We start from the raw sequence: 26,455 nt of genomic DNA, 5'->3' as shown, positions 1-26,455 counted from the left end.
AGGGCGAAAAACGATAATATAGCAAGATAATAAAAAAAATGTATTGGGTCCAATATGTTCTCTTGGATCAAGCATTGCGTGGCGGAAGTATGCACTCTACCGAGTGCCCCTCTTGTTATTATACGTGTTTGATTGATTTAAAACTGGATATGGTGTATGTATGTAATCTGGATATGGTGTATGTACTGTAAAAGCTCTTCCATGAGCCTTACATCAATGTTGACAAACCCTAAGCACACTCACGCACAGACTATGGAATTTATTCAAGGAAGTAGCATTTATGTGAGAGATACCATTGATCATTATTTTGTGCCAACAATTCAACCTGTCGAACAGGATAGCTCAGAGGTAGCACACTGGCTCGTATCGTCTCGGCTTGATTCTGGTCTGGTCTGTGTATAATACACTGAATAGTTTGGATTGGATATTTTATCTGACTGACTATAAACTATCAGACTGGTGCTGCACAGGCAATGTTGTATCAATGAGTCCGCCATCACTCGGAAGGACAGTAAGCCTGGTGTCCCATCTGCTATAATTTATTGCTGGTGGACGTTAAAGCTCCCACGTTGTCTTGAGCAAAGCATAGTCAAGTTGCGAGCACCCTGAGCAAATTCCAAATTTCTGTCCCATCTCCACAAAGTCTAACCTTCGATTTTGGTTTCTGACATTTCCTTGTCCATGAAGGACCAATGGTCCATGACAGAGCTTCAAACATGGCCAGGATAAGTAATAAACAAACAACAAATTTTCAATCTGATTTGGTCTCACCTCGATAAGGTTCTCTGTCCAGATTTTTCTGTCCATCTTCAGACTCCTCACTTTCGAAATGTTTGGCCCAAGTGCTCGGTGCTGCCCTGCACAAGGATGGAGAGAAAAGTGCATACATTGGGTGGGCTTTTCTCGGCGTGGAAGAACCCGGCGCCAAAGTTGAAGCTTGGAAAACAAAACACCACATTTTCTACTGTGAGTGAGCAGTCACTGGAGCAACAAGTAAACTTCATTCCCTGTAAAGAATTCTCCACACTGAGACACGAGGCACAGACGAGAAACAGGACATTTTTGCATTCAGTTGAACTGCAAGCCAAAATCGATAAACAAAGAACTGAGAACAAAAGATGAAAATGAAATGAACGCGATTGTCATCAAACTATATTTGAGCATATTTAATAAAAGACAAAGAAATCTCACAAGAAGTGCCTTCCAAACAAAATGTAAATCACCGTCAAAAATACTTTTATTCTCCATGTGATAATTAATCAAGGGAACAAAGGCAATGTGGATGGAAACTACCAAAGCCAAAGCCACCTGCAGTGCTGCACACTCAGCAAATGCTTTTGTCCAGTTTCATCATTTGCACTGCTCTCTTCCCAGAAAGCCTCCACTTATTTTAAACAGTCACAGCGATCTTGGCAACTTAAATGAAGACCAAATATTTCATCGTGCTCGTGAAAACTGCCGAAAGGCTGAAGCTTTGTGATGAGAGCATCGATCTGATTTGAGTTTGGAAGGTGCCTCGTTCGATTCTGACCTTGGCTGAATCCTACGAAAGATGATTTTTCAAATTGGAGTAGGGGAAGGGGAGGAGGGGGGGTGGAGGACGGAAGGGATGAACAAGCTGGATACAAGTTCAAACCCAGCAAGAAAAAGGCTGAAAGAAGATAAAAGGAAAATGAGGGATGCAACAACCACAGAACAAAAACACCAAAGAGGGTAGAGAGAGATATGAGAAAAGCACGATAAGCTGCTGGCAAGGAAGGGTGGGATTTGGGAGAGGTGATGAAGGTAAAAAAAAGATCATCAATATAAATAATAGCCTTATTCTGTTTGTTTGTTTGTTTGTTTCTGTCTGTCTGTCTTTCCGATGATTTTCTCTTAAACTGCTCGACCAGGGACCATAATATCTATATCATTATAAAAGTCTTTGTCCTAGGATTTCTTGCTATATATTATTTTTTTCCATTATGAATGACCTTACATGTTTTTTTTTAATCAGTTAGCTCACCTATTCACTATTTTTTTTACTGAAGAATCGCAACATGGTGAAATCACGCGAGATTGTAAATTAAATGTTTTTCCGTCGTTATTTAATTTTAATGTTGTGTATTTATGAATCATGAAAAAGATAATGAATTTTGGATCACAAAGAGTTTGGGTGGGAGGGGCAGAGAGTTTGGAGAGGGTTGCTGAGGCTTTGTGAGGACTTGGGTAGGGAGGGTTTTTGAAGACTTGGAGTTGGGAGGGGGAGTTGAGGACTTGCGGTGGAGGTGACTTCATCAATTAACTATTATTTGCATAATATTGTTGAAGTTACATTTTACATTATGCATAATTTCCGCAGGACCTGCTAGTGCATTTGAATGGGGGGATGGCTCGAGGAGGAGGTGAACGGCCATCTAGAATCCCGAGAGGGAAGGCCGAAATCAAACAGACTGGGGAAATTGGTTCCACAGGTGAGAGAAAAAGAGAAACAAATGGGTGATGGCAAGCAATGAAGCTGGATTTTATGAGTTTCACCAAAAATGTGTACTGCCAGACCATGTGTGCCTCACAGAAACCTGGCAGGATGGGGGAAGGTATCGAGAGGGTGACAGAACACAGAAAGAGCAGAGGATGCAAGACCAGAAAGGAGGAGGTAGGTCACAAACCTGTCCATGATACTGGAGCTACAGGCCCAGAGATTTTTCTCCATTGTGGGAGATTTCAATGATTTTGAGGCCCTTGACTTCCTCAGCAGTGAGATGTGCAATGCATGTCACAGGGGGTGCCAGCTCAAAGAGGAGAGTAGTACTCCAATGAGCTGTGTATGAAGGTTGTTTAAAATTTGGATTTGACAACAAAAGACGGTACGGCATGTACTTACTGTACGGTATGTCCATGGCAGAGGATGCTCCATCTGTGGCTGGCTTTGCAAGTCAACTCTGACATGTAGTTTGTCCAAGAGAGAATTGTGGTTAATGTATGGTGAGACCCAGAAGTTGGAAGGACTGAATTCTTCAAGAGGTTTTTTTTTAGGGGGGTTTCTTCAGACATCCTTCTTCATAGACAGAGACAGTATGAGATTTGTCAAGGTGCAAAGACATATTCCGAGTGTTGGACCCGTGATTGATTCTATCAATGTCTGTAGAGAGGAAACAGGTTGCTGCCTGCCTATACGAAGGATGAGAAATGATAAGGCAGAGGGTGGAGTTGTCAGTGAAAAGATAAGAAGAGTTTTCCAGAGAATCAGAAATTTCGTCGATGAAGATGAGGAACAAGACTTGGCTGAAGACTGCCTTAGAGCATTCCAGCCTCGACAGGGAGAGATGACGTAAGAAATGGTACGTGCTGCTTCCTTGGTTGAGGATCAGGATTTAGAGGATAAAGCATAGATAAACCATCTGGGTTGGCATGCGATGGGAAGGGGGAGGGTTGGGGTTGGGGTGGGGGGGGTGGGCAAGAGGATGGCTCTCATTGAAATTCCCTGCTGACTGTGGACAGAAGAGCGATGCCGCTGGATGGGGCCACAGGCAACGATAGTGCTCTGTGAGGTTACTTTCCTCAAGCTTAATGACTGTTTGTCTCATGTTAAAAAAAGTAAAATCCTGTGTTGTCTGCATGCGTGTGCAAATGCTCTTCCCTGAGCCTTGCTTCTTATCCACATGTTTGTAGGAAAGTTAGTGAAAAATTAAAAGGGGATTCTGCAACTCGGAATATTCTACAACTCCACAACTCCGAATATTTCAGCATTTTTCCAAAATTTGCAGCTGAAAAGTCTTTCTATGGGGTCTCAGGCTCATGGAGGAGTAGCCACACAAATCACCTTCACAGATGCAGATAAGTACATGAGACAATACCATTTTAAAAGTCTTTGGTACGACTCAGCTGGGGCCAGAATCAAACCGCCGATCTCTCAGAGCGCACACTCTCACCATTGTGCCCATCATGCATGGTATGCACCATTCATTCATATGCAGTAAAATCATTCAAATGTTCTATTTGCTTCATCACCAAGGAATAGACAAAAATGATAATCATCACGAATCTACGGTTAAAAAACATGTGTCTAAAAGTTTTCATTTCACGTGCTTTGGAGTTACAATTCAAAACACAAGATTCATGGCCAGCTGTCAGAAGGATGACAGGCTGAGTCAACCCCCTGGTGTTAATTCGGCGGCAAACGCGACTTAAACTCAGGAGCCAAGGATCCAAAGCCACCACCCTAACTGCTAAGCCAACACCATGACATGTTTTAAATGGATATGCTGCTTCTCCTCTCTCAAAAATAGATGAAGGCCATCAATATCAGACATGAGATCGGGGCCGTCTCTCCAGACGTCTGGACATAGCCCAAGCTTTTGATGCAGTCTGGCATCCTGCCCTGCTCTCCAAATTGTCTGCCTATGAAGCTAAGGCCAACTCCATTATTGGATGACTGACTTTCACCACTCTCATCGACAACCTTTCATCTCCTTTCCCTATCAAGGCTGAAGTACCCCGAAGGCAGTGTTCTAGGTCCCATCTTACTCCTATTCTTCAACAATGACCTCACTGACTCTCTGGAAAATACTCTCTATCGTTTTGATGATCACTCCACTCTCTGCCATGACATCTCTCATCCTTCTAACAGACAGGCAGCAGCCTCTTCCCTCTCCTCAGACCATGACAAAATCACAAACTGGTCAAACACTTGGATTATGTATTTCAATCCTGAGAAATCACACACATTTATTCTCTCTCTCTCTCTCTCTCTCTCTCTCTCTCTCTCTCTCTCTCTCTCTCTCTCTCTCTCTCTCTCTCTCTCTCTCTCTCTCTCTCTCTCTCTCTCTCTCTCTCTCTCTCTCTCTCTCTCTCTCTCTCTCTCTCTCTCTCTCTCTCTCTCTCTCTCTCTCTCTCTCTCTCTCTCTCTCTCTCTCTCTCTCTCTCTCTCTCTCTCTCTCTCTCTCTCTCTCTCTCTCTCTCTCTCTCTCTCTCTCTCTCTCTCTCTCTCTCTCTCTCTCTCTCTCTCTCTCTCTCTCTCTCTCTCTCTCTCTCTCTCTCTCTCTCTCTCTCTCTCTCTCTCTCTCTCTCTCTCTCTCTCTCTCTCTCTCTCTCTCTCTCTCTCTCTCTCTCTCTCTCTCTCTCTCTCTCTCTCTCTCTCTCTCTCTAAAAGGACAGTATCGCAAACCTTCCCAGGATCTACTCTCTCCCTTCACCCTGCTGTTGGTGTCTCTCCTTTCTCCTATTGTTCCCTTTATGTTGTGTCCTGATTTTTTCCATGTAAAAACTCTTCCATGAGCCTAGACCATGTTAAGAAAAAAATATATAAAAAAACCTATCCCCCTTTTTCCCATTGAAACAACAATTCAACATTTGTGGCATTTTTCAGGAACGTATCCCCTGCAAATGTCGGGTTCTTACTGTACGGTATGTATTAAACAATGCAAGTGATCATTAGGAATGGGGTTACGCATCAAGTAAACGTCACAATTGGGCCATAAGGGTGTTGGGGGGGGGGGGATATCGCACATCACGCTTGAAGCCATGGCCAAAAGAAATCACAAATGAGGACCCGAGATATAAGTTATAAACAATCCATATACAATCCACATATAAACCCATGGCTAGAAAAATCGGACAGGCAATGAGATACATAATTTATGTATAAAGACTCATTTAAGCCCCTTTATTAGCTTCAGATCATTGTGGCCAAGCTAGCGGCCTACCTAGAGGCCGAGCAAGTCGAGACGGCTCAGGTATGTTCATTTGCAGGGGATGCAATAAGCATCGAATGGATTTCCTCAAAATTAATTTCAGGTTAGTGTTAAACAACAGCAGCAACTCTTGAAAAAGGTAACCATACATTGCACAGAATTGACTGAATAGTTTGTGGTTACAATAATTTTTACTTCCAGTAGGTGTGCCCTATGAAATGCCACGATAAGCTATTTATACACCTTGACATGGAGTTATTCCAAGGTGGAAAACCCCCTTCGGGAGGGGGAAAAGTCCTTCTGGCAAGTTTGGCTGAGATTCGATAAGTAACGACCAAATTGATCACAGTCAGACAGACAGACAAACACCAAATTGTGTATTTTAGTATGATCAAAGTACCATTCAAAGCAGAGAAAACGACAAGCAATGGTGCGTTATGGTTGAACGGAAGTTGCATCGAAATTAACTGAAACATCGAAAAGGAAAAACGTGTTGTGATGTTATCTTGGGGGTGCAGGGGACAGTGAGTGAGAGGGCAGTTGGACACACCTGCACACATTTTGCAGATAACTACACACAAGTTGATGGAGGCCCACGCCGGATTGGCCGCTCCACAGTCTGCGCACGTGCGGTTACTGTGGTTGGACCAGATTCTCTCGGCGATTTCTGAGTTTGAAAGAGCCTCGGACGTGGCTTCTCTCAGAGCTTCCATCCACTCCTCCTTTCCTTTGTCCGTCTCTGCCGTGAAGCTGACACAAAGATTACACGATTGGGTTGCTGTTGCACCTGCTGGTTCCATGATGCGTGTATACATTTGCATTTAATTTGCACCAAATATCTAAATAGAGATTAATTTTGCACAGAATCTGCGCTTTTGACAAAGAGCCTTGGGTTTTTATTATATCGGTGCTGTCAGTTGCAGTGCCTCAAGAGGGCACCGTTTCATGGAGCATGTCACCATTCACAGGAGACCGAAACCAGCTTGGGGCCACGGCCCGGCCGTAAGAGCACCAAACAAAATCCATCCATCCATCCATCCATTGGGACTATACTCTGTGCAGAGCATTGGTGCTGCCTAAGCAGTCTCCTAGGCGATTGGGCACAATCCTGGACAGGTGACCACTGACACAGGATACCAGCAAGCTGGCACTCATTTTGCCGACCTCGGAAGGATGACAGGCAGAGTCAACCCCACCTGGTATGAATTCAACGGCCAAGCAGGATTTGAACTCAGGATCCTGAGATCCCAAGCCCACCACCCTAACCATTAAGCTGACACCAGGCATATCAAACAAAATCCCAAGCATTTACCTCGAGCTGGCCATTAAATCGTACCTGAAGGTTTTGTAAGGAGTCGTGAGCTCAAAGGTTCGCCGGTCGGAGTCTTTCACCATGGCCACATTCATTTCGATCATGGTTATCCCGACCCTCACCTGGAAATCCTGGCAAAATGAAAGGATGAAAAAAAACATTCATTCATCAAGAGTAACAACAAATGTCAATTCATCAAAATGCTTCATTATTTCACAAAAAGTTTAAAACGAACAGGGAAATTGAGGTAGATGAACAATAAGGCATTCGTGCAATTGAAGGCTTTGACAATGAAAGTGGTTACCACAAGGTCAACAATATGCATGGCTGTGTGTTGATTTATTGTATGATGTCACATGTGGAAGCATGAAGCTATAGATCATGCCTGCTCATGTCCGTTCGAGTAAACACACTGCTGACCCAGTTAGAGGTGCATTTCATGTTTTGCTCACAATTCTCAAAAAGCTTTTCACATGACTCGAGCAGATGGTGTACAAACAAATAATGCAAACACGAGAGATGAGATGTCACAAGAGGTGCCTGTCCACAACACAAAAAAGTACCAAACTAGAAAGTTTGCAAAAGTCACAAAAGGAAATGAGTAATACAGTGATATCAATATGACAGAGAAAGGACAGCAGAAAGCCAAAAATATCAATGACAGCTGTGGTCAGTTATGCCATTACAGCATTTGGGAAGAGTCAGCGTCAGAACGATCTTGTTGACAGTTTCCTGCTGTTCTTGCTGACAAGTGCCACCCACAAAAAAAAAAATCCACTGAGCTCATACATTCACACGGTCGTGGATCCTCCAAACATGGCTTACATCTCAGATTGCCTAAACTTTTCTTTGTGAAAGAAAATGATGGCTGCAGCGACGGCGAGAATACAGAGCGGTAGAACTTGATTGAGATTCCAAAGTTATCGATGGCGACTTCATCGTTGTGTGATTGTGCGATTATCATACAATTATCGTGCGAGTACCAAGTGCGATTATCGTGTGATTGACGCACCTTTAGCACAGCTATTGCGATTGAAAAATATTGCAGAATCCATGGTGAAAACGGCATTTTCTAGCACGACCGGTCGGGCGAGTATTCATGACAGGCTCACAGAGCCAGTCGGAGAACACTCAGATGGCAGGTGGAACAGGACCACAAATTGTGGCAACACTAGGCAGTATTAGACAGCGGGCTGCAAAACGAACAATTAAATGAACAGCAAATCACAAGAGGATGAAGAGCTCGTCATTTAGAAGAATTTCCCATAATTGTACCGAAAGATCTGCCAGAAAGACTCTTTCTTATACTCCATGTCCTGGCAATTTTCCAACAGCACTGACATAGCAGGACAAAGGCTTTGCGTGTTGGGGCCTGGATATCACCCTGATGGAATGTTACACAATAGCAGATGGACACACATGATGAACAGTAGCTACGTATACGTCGAGAAGAACCATATTTTGCATTGATTGCACAAATTTGGGTGAACAGCTTGTTTGATGATTCGTTCCCAACGGATCATATGCATCATGATGCCACCACCTCATATACTGTGTTAGTTTGTCCTGTGTAAAGGCTCATGGTAAAGCTAAGAAGAGTGGGTGATGGAGACAGCAGACTTCGAAAGCAATGAAGGGACAATAAAGGGGTCGGAAGTTATGAGGAACTAAAGACAACACGGGTGGGTGCAGGTACTTTCATTTTTTCGTTCAGAGCATTTTGGGCAATGCTACCTTTTCATAGGTAGTACTTCAGTGCTCATTATAAGTTGCTCTGAGGGTATAAAGAGTCGACCACAATATCTAGACTGGTATCAAATGTGGACCAGAGCACGTGGGACAGTAAGATTAACTCCATCCTGAAGGTCATTGTTGAGCCAGGTGGGATTTTACTGACGATCGGATAGCACCAAAACAGTTTGCCGCGAAGCTGAGAATCTAAATCTTTAATACCGCTGCCTTCAGCTACATTTTAACAGGCAACATCTGACGTATCAGTCCAATATCCTCACCACTAGACCATCACCATGTGATAGGACACCTTGAAAACTGCAGGGAAGGTGGAGTTAGAGTTGGTATTCAAAGGCAGGATTAGGAAGGCTTCAAAGAGTGAAGATGGGATAGAAAGCCAAGAAATTGGGGATAATCAAATTGAGAGAGAGTTGTCAACTGAGCAGATGTGGAGAAAGGTCAGGTCAGGTCAGGGACGGGAGCATGCGCCAGAACAGTGCATCGCTGCGTCCACTTTCCACCGATACTCCAAGGGCCTCCATCTGGCCATCCCCTGGACGGATTGCTGGCCCATCACCATCTCCTCGAGATGCCAATCAACGTGCTGCACCGACGAAGCATGTTCTCGGCTCGTTGGCCTCCACCACTCATGAGACTCCCTCGCTGAGAGAGTCTGGTAAGTAGGATAAGCATCAGGAAAACAATACACACGTCCATACAGCCGCAGGTGACACTCCTGGACAACAGAGTTAACAAATCTCATCTGAATCTCTTTCAGCAAACGCTCATTGGACACAAAGCCTGACCAGCGATAGCCAACTATTCCCAGAAGAGACCTGGTACCGAATAAGTTTCGTCTCCGTCTCAGGTTATTGGTTAGAGTCCAAATCTCACATCTGTAGAGCAAGACTGGAAACACCAAGGACTCAAAGACTCAGACTTTCATCCTCCTGCATAGGTACCGACAGCACCGCACCCCATGATCCAGTGAGTCCATGATTCTCCAGGCCTGATCCAGACATCTATCACCCTCTGACTCACAGCCAGCAGAGTCATGAATATCACTGCCAAGGTAAGTGAATCTCTCCGTGACCTAAACATCCTCGCCACGAACAGGCACAGATAGGACAGCAGCATCCAAAATGTCATTGAAAGCCGGGATCTTAGTTTTGACTTAGGAAACCCGTAATCCCAGCGGCTCAGACTCCTCATTCAGGACCTCGAGGGCCCCCAAAAGGATACCTAAAGTCTCCGCAAAGATGACTGCATCATCTGCGAAATCAAGGACAGCGATCTTCACATTCCCAAACGATGCACCGCAGCTTGATCTCTCTGACATCCTCCACATAATCCAGTCCATACAAGTGTTGAAAAGAGTGGGGGCCATTACACACCCCTGACAAACTCCAGTTACAACTGCAAATAAGTCGGAGATGGTATCACCACACCACACAGCACACTCAATACCAAAGTGTAGTTCAGAAATCAGATTCATCATGGTAGCACCCCAAGAAGATCGAGAATCCTTCAGAGGGCATCCCGCTTCACTGAATCAAACTGTTGGCGGAGATCAACAAAGGATGCGAGCAGTCCCTGTTGAAACTCTCACCTGTGTTCGGGGAGGACCCAAAGAGCAAGGATACGGTCTATCGTTGACCTCTTTGGTGTAAAGCCTGACTGCTCTGAGCGGTGATGCTCAAGCAGATGGTGGCGAACCCTATCAAGAATGATCCGAGCAGAGACCTTGCCCGGCACTGAGAGCAGCATCATCCCTCGGTAGTTGTTACAGTCCTGGTGATCACCCTTCCCTTTCTGGAGAGGGACAACAAGGCCCCTTTTCCAGTCAGTTGGAATGATACCTGTGCTCCAAACAGAACACAGAACTGCATGCAACGACCTGAGTACAGCATTTCTACCAGCATTGAGAGGTTGAGCATGGATGCCACAGATCTCAGGAGCTTTACTTTCCTGGTAAACCTGCTCAAAGTAACCGGCCCAGCGGGCCTTCACTTCAAACTCCTTTGTAAAGGGCTCACCACCTGCCACTCTCACTGTAGTACGCCGAGGGACAGGCTTTGCGGAATGCAATGCACAAATTCCTGTGTAAGCAGGAGTATAACTCACTTGACAACACGTGATGCTCGACCCCTTCATCGATTCCTCATACATGGGCCTCCTTGCCCTCAACGAAGGTACAGTTTTACACCATAGCTCCCTGAACAGCTCAGCTCTGCCATGAAGCCTGGCCCTGTAACTCCGGTCAAGGTGTCCAGTGTCTCTTAGGAGAGGAAGTTCTTCTTCACCTGACGGTGGGTTCCAAGTCATCCAGCAGCAACATCAAGGATGGTATTGTTCAAGGAAGGCATTCCACAACTCTTCAGGATTCCCTGAAACATGCAGACCATCCAAAATTCCCACTCAGCCTATTTGCAAACTCCTTAGCTGCCCTCCCATCCCTGAGCTTTTCAACATGCAGCTTAGCCTGGGATGGTCCTTTTCTCCTGAATTTGAGATGCAACTTCAGAGTTGCTGCAAGAACCCTGTGGTTGGTACTGAGGAACTGAGCACTCCGGTCGATCCTGCAGTTCTGGAGCATCTAGCGACCATCAATGAGTAGATGGTCAATCTATTTTGCCACACCAATAGCGTTAGAATGCCAAGTCCAGAGATGAACATGTGGGTGCTGAAACCATGAAACAGCCATCCAAAGTCGACGACTTGCTTGCAACTTCAAGGAACTTTGTGCTATTCTGGTTCACAGCTCCAGACCCATGGGGACCAACACACGTCTCATAGCCATCCCTATAAGTGTCAGTTGAGGCAATGAAATCCCCCTAAGACGAGAAGAGTATCTCGCCCGAGGAACTGATGAACCGCAGACTCGAGTGCAGCAAAGAATGTCTCCTTCACAGTGAGATCACTAGCCTCAGTCAAAACAAATACAGAAACCAGGGAAATAACACCCAAAGTGTGCTAATCCTCAGTCTCGTGATGCACTTATTGACTGGTGTTACCTCAATTATCATAGGAGTCAGCTTATTGGACACAGCTACAGCAACTCCTTGGGCATGGCAACCATCAGAGCGACCAGACCAGAAGTCGGTGCAACCACCCGCCATGATGTCACCACTATCCGGTCTCCAAACCTCAGAGAGTGCTGCAATACTGATGTTCAAATGCTGGAGCTCAAATGATAACAGACAGGTGATCATCCTCTCTTAGAATGAAGACTTTCCAGGCACCCATCAGAAGGGAAGGGGCCGCCTCAGGTTAACCTGAAGAGACCACCGTCTAAGGGACGACACCTCAGCACCACCCTGACACACCACAGCAACCCAAGTCAGGAAGGTCACGCCATGCTTTTCCTCCTATCATCAAAGAATGGGGCTTTGCCGTTCAAAGAATGGGGTGAAGGCTTTGTCCCAATTCCATCATACGGTGAGCTGCCCTTTGCAGGGAAACCGCACAGGAGGTATTCCCACAGAGTGGGTATTCTATTCTTTTTGCGTTATTTGTGTGTTTTGCGGAATGAATTGTTTTACATTGGCCGGAGTGCAAATCCTGCTACCAACTTCCTAGAAAGAGGTACCCGACTGCAGGAGGACGTCTGCAGACACAGTTGGGTACCTGATATGTATGGCCATTGGCTCATAAGTTCCTCCTCCACCCTTTGATAGGTTTTTTTTAATCCTGCTGGGTGTTCATATCCATACACCCTCCTCATCAAGAAACCTTGGCGGAAAAAGATTCAGTCGCCAACATCTCGACCGTGAAACAAATGTATGCCCCGGTTAGAATAGGTGTACCATATCCCTGTGTGTTGTAAGAGGCGATCAGGGTTGCGTCAGGAAGGGCATCCGGCATAAAAACCGATGCCAAATCATTATGCGGACAACAAAAAAAAAACGAATTTCCATACCGGATAGGTCGAGGCCCGGGTTACCAACGACCGCCACCGGTACCGGTGGTCAGCAGGGTACCTGTGGAAATTGTGCTACTGCCGGGCGAAGGAGGAGAAGGAGACGGGGAAGGCGAGTCCGGAGGCAGTGGGAGAGGGGGAAGGGTAGAAGTGTAGAGGTGAGAGTTGGAACTCTGAATGTTAGGATGATGACTGGCAAAGGGCGAGAGTTGGCCGATATGATGCAGAGAAGAAAGGTGGACAGACTGTGTGTATAAGAGACCAAGTGGATCAGGAGCAAGGCTCGTGGCATTGGAGGTGGTTTCAAACTGTTCTACCATGGTGTGGATGGGAGGAGAAATGGTGTCGGGGTAATTCTGAAGGAAGATTATGTCAAGAGGGTATTGGAGGTGAGGAGGGTGTCTGACCGAGTGATGAGTGTGAAGTTGGAAATTGAAGGGGTAATTATGAATGTCTTAAGTGCATATGCCCCACATATGGGGTGTGAGATGGAATATAAGGAAGATTTCTGGAGTGAGTTAGATGAAGTGGTGGAGAGTGTATCTAAGGATGAAAGAGTGGTGATTGGAGCAGATTTTAATGGGAATGTTGGGGAAGGGAATAAAGAGGATGAGGAGGGGATGGGGAGGTACAGTCTCAACAAGAGAAATGTGGAAGGGCAAATGGTGGTAGAGTTTGCAAAAAGAATGGAAATGGCAGTGGTAAATACGTATTTCAAGAAGAAGGAGGAACACAGGGTGACGTACAAGAGTGGAGGAAAGTGCACACAGGTGGATTACATCTTAAGCAGGAGATGCAACCTGAAAGAGATTACACTGCAAGGTGGTGGCAGGGGAGAATGCAGCTCGACAGCATCGGGTGGTGGTCTGTAGGATGACTTTAGAGGTGAGGTTGAGGAAGAGAGTGAGGGCTGAACCAAGGACCAGATGGTGGAAGCTGAAGGAGGAAGACTGTTGCGTGAAATTTAGGGAGGACGTGAGACAGGCGTTGGATGGTGGTAAAGATGGGTGGGATGATTGGGCAACTACAGCAGAAGTGGTGAGGGAGATAGCTGGGAAGGTACTTGGTGTGACATCTGGACAGAGGAAGGAAGAAAAGGAGACTTGGTGGTGGAACGAGGAAGTACAGGAAAGTATAAGGAAGAAGGGGTTGGCGAAAAGGAAGTGGAATAGTCAGAGAGATGAAGAAAGTAGGCAGGAGTACAAGGAGTGGTGGCGAAAGGCAAAAAGAGAGGTGGCAAAGGCCAAGGAAAAGGCATATGACGAGCTGTATGAGAAGTTGGATACAAAAGAAGGGGAAAAGGATTTATACCGATTGGCAAGACAGAGGGACCGAGCTGGGAAGGATGTGCTGCAGGTTAGGGTGATAAAGGACGCAAATGGGAATGTGCTGGCGAGTGAGGAGAGTGTGTTGAGAAGGTGGATGGAGTACTTTGAGGAGCTGATGAATGAAGAAAATGAGAGAGAGAGAAGGTTGGAAGAGGTGGAGATAGTGAATCTGGAAGTGGGGTGGATCAGTAAGGATGAAGTGAGGACTGCTATGAAGAAGATGAAAAGTGGAAAGGCGGTTGGCTCAGATGGTATACCAGTGGAGGCATGGAAGTGCTTAGGAGAGATGGCAGTGGGGTTGTTAACCAGATTGTTTAATAAAGTCTTGGAAAGTGAGAGGATGCCGGAGGAGTGGAGATTAAGTGTACTGGTTCCGATTTTCAAGAACAAGGGTGATGTGCAGAGCTGTGGAAATTACAGAGGAATAAAGTTGTTAAGCCACACCATGAAGGTGTGGGAAAGAGTAGTGGAAGCAAGGTCGAGAGGAGAGGTGACGATCTGTGAGCAGCAATATGGGTTTATGCCAGGAAAGAGCACCACTGATGCGATGTTTGCTTTGAGAATGTTGATGGAGAAGTATAGGGAAGGCCAGAAGGAGTTACATTGTGTGTTTGTGGATTTAGAGAAAGCTTATGATAGGGTGCCAAGAGAGGAGTTGTGGCATTGTATGAGGAAGTCGGGAGAGGTGGAGAAGGATGTGAGGATTGTGCAGGATATGTATGAGGACAGTGTGACAGCGGTGAGGCGTGCGGTAGGAATGACGGACCGGTTTAAGGTAAAAGTGGGATTGCACCAAGGATTGACCCTGAGCCCTTTCCTGTTTGCAATGGTGATGGACAGGTTAACGGACGAGATCAGACTGGAGTCTCCATGGACTATGATGTTCGCGGATGACATCATGATCTGTAGGGAGAGTAGGGAGCAGGCTGAGGCGAGCCTCGAGAGGTGGAGGTACGCACTGGAGAGAAGGGGAATGATAGTCAGTAGGAGTAAGACGGGGTATATGTGCGCAAATGAGAGGGAGGGTGGTGGTATGGTGCGGTTGTAAGGAGTGGAGGTGGGGAAGGTGGATGGGTTTAAATACTTGGGATCAACTGTACAAAGTAATGGAGAGAAATGAAAAAGAGAGTGCAGGCAGAATGGAGTGGGTGGAGAAGAGTTGCAGGAGTGATTTCTGACAGAAGGGTAGCTGCAAGAGTAAAGGGGAAAGTATATAAGACGGTAGTGAGACCAGCTATGTTGTATGGTTTGGAGGCGGTGGCGCTGACAAAAAGACAGGAAGCGGAGCTGGAGGTGACAGAGCTAAAGATGCTGCGATTCTCGTTGGGAGTGACGAGGATGGACAGGATCAGGAATGAGTGTATTAGAGGGACCACGTAGGTAGGACGGTTTGGAGACAAAGTGAGAGAGGCGAGATTGAGATGGTTTGGACATGTGCACAGGAGGGAAGCGGAGTATATCGGGAGAAGGATGCTGAAGACGGAGCCACCAGGCAGGAGGAGAAGAGGAAGGCCAAAGAAGAGTTTAATGGATGCGGTGAGGGCGGACATGCGGGTGGTGGAGTGTCAATGGAAGATGTGGAGGATAGAGCGACTCCTCACGGGAGCAGCCAAAAGGAGAAGAAGAAGAAGATCTCGACCGTGAAACAGGTTAGTGCAGGTTTACATCGTACCTGCAGCAATTCATCGATATGATCTGATCTGAGTTGATAAAAATAGCAAGACCAAGTCAAATTCTTCCTAAAAAGCAAATCAGTTCTTACAACGTTTAGTTAAAATTTCTTTGATAATTATTAATATTAGCTTACCTGGTTAGGGTTAGCTGTTACCTGGTTAGCTTATGTGGAATTTAAATTCCAGATCAGGTATTGTCATCGTGCACTGTCTATCTGTCTCCTATTTCGACTTTTCCAGTCAAGTCGCTGGGCCAATCTGGCTGAAATTTGGCAGCAACGTTCCTCTCTTGACTATTAAAAGGGATTGCAAAGCTCGTTCCAATTGCGTGACTTTAAGTCGGTCGAAATGGCGGTCGCGCAAATTCCTTCCAAAAATTTCGTTTCTGGACCTACCAGTCAGAATGCTACCCAATTTGGGTTGCAACATGAGGCCAGGGTAGAGATGCTAATTAAATTGCAGAAGTCATGCTGATCACGTGACTGGAATTGTGTCAAAATGGCCGACTTCATCAAGTTTTGTGAAAATCGTGTTAATGCCCTTAAAAATCTTCTTCTCCAGACCCATCAGTCAGAATGCTACCAAATGTGGGTTACAGCATTAGAACAGGGTCATGACGTTAAATTGCAGAGGTCATGCCGATCACAAAACCGCAAGTGCATCAAAATGGCGGACTTCGTAAATGCTTGGGAAAATCATGTAAATTCCTTCAAAAACTTTCCTCTCCAGACCCACCAGTCAGAATGATATACCAAATTTGGATTAAAATATTAGGCCAGGGTGCAGATAAGCTGCAGGCCCAGTGGTCCTATTTTTTTTAAAATAAAGAGAAAAGATACAACTGGTTCTTTACCTGAAATGACTTGTAAAGCCATAACCTCTCCCCACACACAGCCAGGTAGAGCGGTCTCCTGCAGCCCTTCAGCTCAAGTGTGCCATGCTTCTCAACAACCGAAAGGCCCACCGGAAGATTAGCTGCGAGTCGATCTTGCAGGGCTTTGTGGAGGATAGCCACCCATTCCCACTTGACTCCTAAAGGAGCAGTCATATGGGTGGTAAATCACTTTAATTGGAAAAAAATTGTTGGATATGTTCAGTGAGTGTCTAATTTCCATTGATTCATGAATTTATTAGGTCATTATGTTCACAGGAGTATGAATATCTCAAGTTTCAATGATCTCAAGTCTCAAAAAAAAAAAAAGAAAACAATGCTTCAAAGCAAACTTGCATCATCTCATTCAAATTAACGAATCACACTAAGTGTTCCCGTGCCTAGAGTTTCATATTTAAAACACATGCTGGGTATAAACTGCTCTGGTTATTCTAATCTGTAGAAGTGAGATATACAAAGTAACATCATTACGTTAACATCACAAACAAAGTTATAATAAATGATCAAATTTATGATGTTATACATTATCACAAACCAAGTTATATTAGCAATCAGCTTGATGACATCAAATATCATCACAAACCAAGTTATAGTAGTGATTGACTTGATGACAACAGTGCAATGACAATGTAAAGAAGATACTGAACAGTATTTATGCAAGCACAGCTCAGCAGTAAAATGCAATACACTCCACAATTGAAGATGGACAATATACTTTGGTAGTGTGGAGGAGGGTCAGAAACTTTCAGAGAGGAAAGCAAAATAGAGGTGGGAGGGTGAGAGGAAGTTAGGGTTAAGGTGGGGGCGTGGCTCAGATAAATGATCACCACAATTCTTCGCTCACCGTCTGAATCTGCTCGGAAGGTAAAAGTCCTGTTGGGCGTCCTGACATCAAACTTTGTGTCACTGTGAGAAGCCACCACGTTGTTGATCGCCCATAGGGGTATAATACCTTTTGAATAAACCTCCTGCACATTGAGGTGAAACAAAGAAAACAAATGGTTTCTACAACAAGGGTCTGATTCATTCCACCACAATGACATTTTTTTTGAGCAATTGGCAAAATAAAGTATTATTTTAATACAATAACATGGTGACAGGAATACAATTAAAACACCATTGAGGGGGAAAAAAAACACAAGAAGGATTAATAATCCATGACTCAGTGACCTAATGGTTCAAACTCTGGCCGAGTCATACCAGAGACTTTAAAAATGGTATGTGCTGCTTCCTTGATTGATGCTTGGCATGTAAAATGCATAGCACAAGGACAAACAACCATAAGTTGGCAACCATTTCACAGGCTTTGATGGGCCTAACTAATGGCTTTCTCTGGCATTGAAGTTCCTTGTAAGGGAACTCGTATTACATCCTTTATGCTGTCCCATCATTGCCGAATAGTAGTTGCAGATTTAGGGTAGCCATATTCTTGGGAGCATTCTTTACTACACTTCATTGTTATACATTAAAAACCCTAAAACTCACACCAAGCACACAACAAAACTCGAACAGCACTCAGTAGTGTGCATACCTCTGCCAGGCTGAACAATTTACCTTTTGTATCCCACTGATGGACCTTAACCAAAATCTAATCGGCTTGTTCTTGTCACCTTCCGAAATCATCCACCAAGTTTTGTCATAACTCGTCCAGAACTTTTTGAGATATTATGCTAAATATCGCTTTTGGCCCTGTCTCTCAATGGTAACGAATCATTGAAAAAATTCTCAGATCCGGATCTTCACCAATATCGAATCAATTTATCCTCGTCACACACCCAACCTTTCCACCAAATTTCATCCTAATTTTTGCCTAACTTTTTGAGATATCCTGCTCACAGACAGACCGACAGACAAACAAACAAACAACTCGGCCAGCACTCTGAAGAACGCATAACCACCAGGCTGAGCAGTTTAAGTGTATATCACCGACAGACCAGATCTGATCCTGTACCTGAAACAAAATCTAATTGGTTTGGTATTTTCACCTAACGAACTGGAATACAAGGTATTTTTCATTACCCATTAACAACTTTTTAAAATATCATTCTCGATATCGTTTTTGGTCCCATCTCTCAATGGTGAAGAATTAGTGAAAAAAATAGAACCGCAAATCCTGAAGCTCACCTGAATCAGGTTGTGGTCCAGCATTATCAAAATTGTGCGTGTAGTTTTGGAGGAGAGAGTAAATACCTATTTTTGGGGGGGTGAGGGTCAAACTCCCCTCAGACCTCCGTTCACCTTGATTTTTCTACGCTGTGAACAAACTTTGGTGCATCATGGGTGATGAAGGTTGTGGTCAAGTTTCATCAAAATTGGGTGTGTAGTTCCAGAGAAGAGAGCAAATACCTATTTGGGGGTTAAAGCCCCCCCCACCCCATAGACCTCCTGAATGAGTGCAGATTTTGATGTGGTCAATCAGCCTTCATAAGGCATCAGATATGAAGCTTGTAGCCAAGTTTCATCAAAATCGTGTGTTTGGTTCAAGCGATAATGGTTGAAGTGTTTACAGACTCACTGACTGATTACTTACGGACACTGCTCGATCGCATAAGCTCACCCGACTGAAGTCCAGGTGAGCTAAAGAAAAAAAATCCAGGCTGACAGACAACGGTGAAAACATAACCTTCAGTGATGGTGGTAATTAACTCGGTTTCATAATCTTTAACAAAACAACTTTTGAAAGGAAACTGGGGAAATATATTGGTTCATAAATGCAGAAGAGCTCCTGTTTGTCAGTCATTAATCTGAAAAACAATGTTTATTTGTATCCTTTTACATTTTAGCTTCCCCTCCCTCCACCCCCACCCTCTGCTCTGAGCATCTTCTCTACAGGTTGCTGAACAATATAATGGTTATCAGATTTGAGATGACTTGCCACCAAAAGTGCAATCAGAAAGACATTTCAGCACTTTCAGTCTAAAGCCAGGAAATATCTCCTTTCAACATTCTCTATAAATTATTTCCGGTTTGATTCTGCACTACATACTGAATAAACTCAATAGATTTAATGTACATAACAGAGAATAAAACAACACAAATATGCAGCCGTGTGAATAAAAGTATGATTTCTCGAAACCCTACAGTATAACAATACCATTTGTAGGTACATAGAATATTGTACTTCTAGTCCACGGGCCAAGTACGGAAATGGGACTTGGCGGTACCACCTGGCGTGACAAAATCTCAGTTGGGTTTTTTTGGAACGGTCTATGGCTCGGGAATATATTTTGATGTGATGAACATTGCACAATAGCAGCTTTATAAGAGTTTTGGGACCAAAACCACGTGTTTTTTTTAATTCCAATTAAAAAAAAATTGGATTCCATTGATAAAATTCATTTGAGAGTGGTATATGGTTTTAATTAACTATCTGCAATTTTTTTGAGTGAATTTCATGCATTTTGACTTATGGTTGCCATGGAAATGGCCATTTTTGGTCAAAAACTTCATTTTAAAAACAATTTGAAATAACTAAAAGAATTTAAGTATTGAATGACTTGGCTTGGTAATTCATAGGACACCAAATACTAGAAATACATCATAATCAATATACCAGAGAGCAAAAATACGACTGATGAGTATATAGACTGATAAACTATTCTAATTGATGAACTTCTGTTTACTCTTGTATTTTTCAGGATAAGGCTTGTTGACAATGGAAGGTGAAGGTAGTCAACTGTCACCAAGGTGGCCACGTACAGACTGCTTGATCCACAGCACTGAAGATGATTCTAAATTGGTATCACCACAAAACCGAGATTCATGGCAGAGTTTGTTGAGTGCAGCAGAAATCAGAAATCATGACTATTTTGAACATTACAAAGGACCTGCCAGAGGGGGAAATCCCATCAGTGCAATACCATCTTAAATGCAGCAGCAAATTTACCCATAAAAAGCTTCTACATGAAACGACTGCCAAAGGGACCAAAAAGAGGAATTTGATGATCATGAACATTCTCGTCAGGGTTCAACAAGGCAAGAGGCAAGTTCATCTCGAGTGTATGAGGCGAAGTGTATCTTTTCCCAAATTGTAAACAAATACCTTAAGGAGCAGAACTCGAAGGAATGTCTGGCTCAATGCACTCAGCTATGTGCTGATGCCTGATAGTCTGATGTCTGATAGTCAGACAAGCTGCTGTAAGAAAGATAGACCAGAAGATACTTGCTCTTGTAAGCAAGGACCTTGTGGCAGTCGAAGGCCATCACCACAGGTCATGCTACCGTGTATACATGAAAGAGGTGTCTGCATCAGACAGTTGCGATGGCATGGAAGGTAGTAGCAAGGACGATGATGCTATCTATCAGGCGGCAGAGAGCAACTCATGCAGAGACTTATTTACATTCACAAGGAATGAACTCTTTTCGATGCCTGAAGTGATGCACATGATCGCCCACATCACGCCATATTTCTTCAATGAATGTATTTGGCATTCACGAGGTTAAATACTCAACCAAAAAGCACATTCGTCATAAGTTGGAGAGTGAGACTGGGGAATCACTTCATATTGTTCAGAATAGCCGTGACAAACTGTTGATATTCCCTGACCATCTGTCAAGGGGATTTCTGACAATATGGAGCTGAATAAGGAGTTAAAGGCAATCCATTCATCTGAAACTTGTCCATTGTCAATGGTGAGAAAAACTGCTCTTCATATGCGTACTAATATCAGAGACCAAGATGTGATGGAGGAATGGCCTCCTCAACCATCACAGCTCACTGCAGAATCAGAAAGCCTACCTGCTGCAGCTAAACACATTCTGCAGGTGATCATGACAGCGCACGAAGAGGTATCGAACAAGAACATTCGTGTTGAAAGGCAGAAAACCTCGATAGGTCTATATATAATTTATGCACTCTTAGATGGAAGATGGCACCCACTAAAACATGTCTTACTACCTCTTGTAATGAAGTGTCTCACAGGAAATGCTGAGCTTATCCAAATTCTCAATCGACTGGGACACTGTGTTTCACACTCAATGATGGAGCAGATAGAGACAGCTCTTTGTATGCAGAAGTTAGGATCTCGAACCATCCAAAATGTCATTCTATCAACTGACATTCTTATCAACCTGATCACCACCCTTGTGTGGGACAATACTGATACACTCAAAGAAACCATGAGCGGTGGGGAAACATCACATTGTGTCAACAGCATTGCTATTCAATATGAATTCATTGGGCCCCACATTGAAAAGCCGAAGCCAAATGATTCAGAGGATGATGACACACAGCTCATCTTTGATGAGATTATGAAAGTGATGATCACAGTAGTGCCAATAGAGTGGTTTACTTCAGATCGAGCTGAACAGTAGGTACCTCAGACAATTTACTTGGCATAAATTTTGACGAGTGTAAACTGACTGTGCATCAAGTGCCATTCTTGTACAGTAACTACGTTGCAAAATGTACAAGTTCCAATTTTCAATCAAACGCACTCACGTGTTTTGCAGAATTGTTAAAATAGAATTTTTAAAATCTAGTTTTACCCCAAAATGGACTTATGACGAGCAGAACTTGTTTCTAAATAATTGATATCTTTTTTTTGAGTACGTAGAGTCCAATCAAATGCCAGAGAAAATGTCTGCTTGATATTTTGAGTGTATGTCTTGACTGACAACCTACTATGTACGTGTCCTCGACGTGTTATCTATATTCTACAAGTTGCGTTTCAAAAAACACGAGGTCTTTATTTACCACAAATCGCATAGAAACATTGGTGAAAACGCATTTAATTTATTTAAAAGAATATTGCACCATTTTCAATTATATGCCATCACCATTTTTGTACTACCATTTATATTTTGAATTTTAGAAAATGGCTTTCAATAAACACCTGTTTGACCTCAAAACAACCTTGTCACATCAAAGCCATTTGTTTGAATAATTGTGATGTATTTCTAGTATTTGGTGTCCGATGAATTCCCATACCTCGCCGGTCAACAATTCAAATCTTTGAGTTATTTCAAATTGTTTCAAAAATGATTTTTTTTAATGCAGTTTTTGACCCAAAATGGCTGTTTCCAAGACAACTATTGTTCAAAATGCATGAATTTCACTCAGAAAAATTGCAGATAGTTAATTAAATCCATATATCACCCTCAAATAAATTTTATGGATGAAATCTATGTTTTTTTTTTAATTGGAATTCAAAAAAAACGTGGTTTTTGTCACAAAACTCTTATAAAGCTGCCATTGTGCAATGGCCATCACATTAAAATATGCTCCCGAGTCATAGACCTTTCCATAAAACCCACTAAGGTTTTGCCACCCAAGTTGGTACTGACATTTGCTCTGGCCTATGGACTATTCCTTTCTTCGAGGAGTTGCAATTTTTAAAAATGAAAAACTAAACAAAAGTGGAACCCCATTTGCAGTGAATGCTTCGTTTGCAGGAAATGACAAGATTCCAAGGAAGCATCCAAGGTTCTGGATTAAAGTTGAATCCTGGGGCAGGACGGATGATAATGGAGCATTGATGGCTCACATTGGCACCAGCTTTCGAAAAGAAAAGGCAAAAGGTTCCAGCAGCAGGTTTGGGCAACATCAATGACTCTTATCAAATCCCAACGGATTTCAGGCCCTCGTTGCTGAAAATAAACCACTCCAGAAACCAGAGTTTTATGATTCCATTAACGGCTTCAATAGCTCATGTAATCAGGGGAGACAGCTGCATCATCCAACCATATTTTGCCAGATCAGAGAGGAAAATAAGACTGTCCCTCAAAACTGATAATGTAGCAAGAGGAATATTTTGCGAACGCTTGTGCAAACACTATGTGGGGAAGGAAATGATCTCACCTTCTCATTGTTATAGTAAGTGAGGTATTCTCCATCAAACTTCACCCAGCGTCTTTGAAACCTGTAGCCTCTGATGGGGTAAAATTACAAAATTTGGTTTCAATCATAAATAAAGCACAGTATTATACAACATGATCGACCTCAATATTGATAATCATAAATGTCAGTGTTTGTCAGTCGGTCAGTCAGTCAATCAGTCAGGGTGTCTCCTCCATAACTCCAAAACCATAAAAGATAGTGGCCCGAAACTTTGCATGCATAACAAGGGAACTCCAAGGGAGTGCAATAATATAAATTGGGTGTTTGGATAAATTAAAAAAAACCCTTTTAAAGATAATTTCGGAGGTGCTCATCACAAAAAAAATCAAATAAGACTGACAAAGATGGTGGTGCAGCATCTTGGTCAGCCCTCTGTCAACTCGTTGGGGTCTTCATCCGCCATTTGGTTTGGCCTGCTCAACAATGCCTTGACTTGGAACAGGCCGCAATACTTTAATAATAAAGCACTCAGATTTTTTTCACTATCCTCTCTCATATCATTGAATGCCTTATCTTCATCCCTTAGGATCGCTGAATATATCACTTTTGTAAGTGCTATAGTTAGGAGCTTGGAGCCATTTCATGCATTATATGATGTTATTTCCCATAATGGACTGTCACGGACGAATTAAAGTACTGTCGGACCCGGACATTCAGGGTCCCCCTATTCGCAAACCTCGAATATTCACAGGCCATAAAGTATGACCTACTTCTACATTCATGCTTCACATATATTCATGTTTTGGGTTTGTTTTGAACTTCAGGACTTGTCTCCTATATCCACCGCTGCTGATATCAATTAAGCCTGGAAATTCTTCCACAGAAACCTGCTCTCTCTTCCGCACAAATTAATCCCATCTCATCATAAATTAACTTGCCCATCCTTCCGCTCTTGGTTCTCCGAATCATGTGGCGAGGCTGTTGCTTTAAAACAATTTCCATTCTCCTCCTGGAAGGCAAATCCGACTGAAGGAATTATATTGAGTGAAGAAACGATTGAGGAATGTGGCAAAATTAACCAGCTTCTTTGAGCTTGTTTCATTGAGTACAACAACAAAAATAATGTTGTCTCCAGGTCAATTAACACCAGGCCAAACTGGCTTTTTACTCCCTCAGATGACGTTCCGAATTATGGTAGACAATGCGCGTGTGGGTCTTGAGGAGAAACACGAAAACCTTCAAGCTATTAAAAGTAGCAGGTTTATTCCCGAAACCACAAACAACCAGGGGACGATCGACTGGTGCAGAGATACGATGATGGGTAGTGGTGGGGAAGAAATGGGGACAATTAATAAATAATTATATACATTGAGAATAAAAATGAATATAAAGAAATCAAAGGTGCCACACACCAGACTCGGTCACTGATGGGAAAGGACAAAACCGGGAGACTAAGCTCTGGTGGTAGCGGGGAGAGGATGGGTGCGGAGCAGACACGAGCAGGCGATGATGGGGGATGATGAGGTGATGGGCAGGACGACAAACAGGCTCCGGGTGGCGAACAAGCACAAGGCAAAGGCAGGCAGGCAGGACCGCCTCTTGAGAGAAAGCTCTCCTCCGCACTCTTTTCCTCCCTCGAGTTTTACTTCAACCTCTGTCTATCCTCTCAGACCTCCACGGTTCTTCTCAGACCTCAATGTGCCTCACCGACATACCCAACCACCCGCTTCAGCTCCTCTCTCTTTTTCCCGGACAACACTCCATTCCCACGATGGAGTGTCACGGACGAATTCACAGACTGTCACAAACTCCCCTTCCTCACCCTCCCTCTTCCTCGCTCTTCCTCCCTTCCTCCCCACCCCTCCTCACCTCTCTCCCTCCTCTTCTCCACTCTCCCCCTTATCCCTTCTCCTCTCTCCCCCTCCTCTCTATCTCCCTCCCCCTGCTCTCTATCTCTTCCCCCCCCCCCCACTAGGTATACCCATCAGCGAAGAGACGGGTAGTACATGCTAGTTAAAACTAAAAGATGATTGAAATACCGATTCTGATATGCTATACGATTAGGATTGTTAACCCCACACTTTTTGAAAAAAACACACCGGGGGATATGGTAATTGGCTCCATCTGTCTGTCTGTTCGTTTGTCCATCCATCACACTATCTCCTCCGAAACAGTTCCTCAGAAATTCACCAAACTTAATCATTATTATCACGACATGGCACGAAGGTGCAAGAGCAGTGTCATTTTTGGCCTGTCCCCTCAATGATGGGATAAAAAGGTCAAATACCAAAAAATGCAAATACAGTACAGGCACATTTTAAAACAATTTTAATGAAACTTTATAAATGCAGTCAGCATTGTGGGATGCATGAAATATGTAACGATTTTTTTGGATCTGACTTCCGATTCATTCCCCATGGGGTGTGGGGACCCATCGAGTCACAGGGATCAAAAAAAAATTAAACTCAAAATTTGATATTCGGTCATTCTCGAAGGAACTTTTTGTCATCTTTCAACTTGGCTTTAGGTGGGAAGCATGGGGACTTGTGATGGCACACCATCAACTTCACTGTAGTTGTAATTATAATTGGTCATGATTATTGCTCACCTTCTAAAGAGATACTCCTTGTTAAAACTGACAGCTTCCATAAGCTATAGATAGCGAGATTAAAAGTTTAATTGTGTAAGGGACATAAAAGCTAATGCTTTGAAATAAACATTATTTTACCTTTCTGTGAATCAGAAGTTCCTCCGAGAAATTGATAGCTCTGTAGTAACTGCGATAGTATATCTATGGTTACCATCGGACATCAGTGGTACTGGCGATACTCCTCTTTATAGAAATCGATGATTCTCCACAATCAATCAGTACTATTCTTCTCCATATTCTAAAAGAATGCATGTCAGACTGGGATTCAATTATGAACTTGCCATGTTGGTTGCATCGCCAGCGAGGTGAGGTTGTGGCACTGATGCAGTGCCCTTGCACATTAAGATAGCACTTTGGAATATGGCCAGGTTTCCAGCACACAATGTGTTTTATTTTTCAAAAGTACATAACAAGATTAATTAATAACTAGCATCTACAACACGATGTCTAATCAACTTGTTCATCACATCACATAATCAATAAATTTAATGTCGAGACCC

The 26,455-nt window shown here is 43.6% G+C and overlaps 1 protein-coding gene across 11 annotated transcripts in view; it reads right to left on the bottom strand.

Moving 5' to 3' along the window:
* The window catches only part of ARAP1 (ArfGAP with RhoGAP domain, ankyrin repeat and PH domain 1), a 187,933-nt gene that overhangs the window by 81,185 nt on the left and 80,293 nt on the right, over nt 1-26,455 (bottom strand). For all 11 annotated transcript variants that reach the window (XM_085852622.1, XM_085852623.1, XM_085852625.1 and 8 more), the window contains 6 exons: nt 23,327-23,396; nt 17,372-17,495; nt 16,489-16,667; nt 7,009-7,115; nt 6,223-6,422; nt 772-857 (listed from right to left, as the gene is read on the bottom strand). In XM_085852622.1, the coding sequence (XP_085708748.1) occupies nt 772-857; nt 6,223-6,422; nt 7,009-7,115; nt 16,489-16,667; nt 17,372-17,495; nt 23,327-23,396 (766 nt within the window). The remainder of the gene's footprint in view (nt 1-771; nt 858-6,222; nt 6,423-7,008; nt 7,116-16,488; nt 16,668-17,371; nt 17,496-23,326; nt 23,397-26,455) is intronic.

This window comes from Eptatretus burgeri, chromosome 13, assembly GCF_056783735.1.
Source record: "Eptatretus burgeri isolate ZD-2024b chromosome 13, Ebu_testis_v1, whole genome shotgun sequence".
Classification (NCBI taxonomy): Eukaryota; Metazoa; Chordata; class Myxini; order Myxiniformes; family Myxinidae; genus Eptatretus; species Eptatretus burgeri.
The sequence above is the reverse complement of the archived record's forward strand: the minus strand, read 5'-3'. Positions and strand labels throughout refer to the sequence as shown.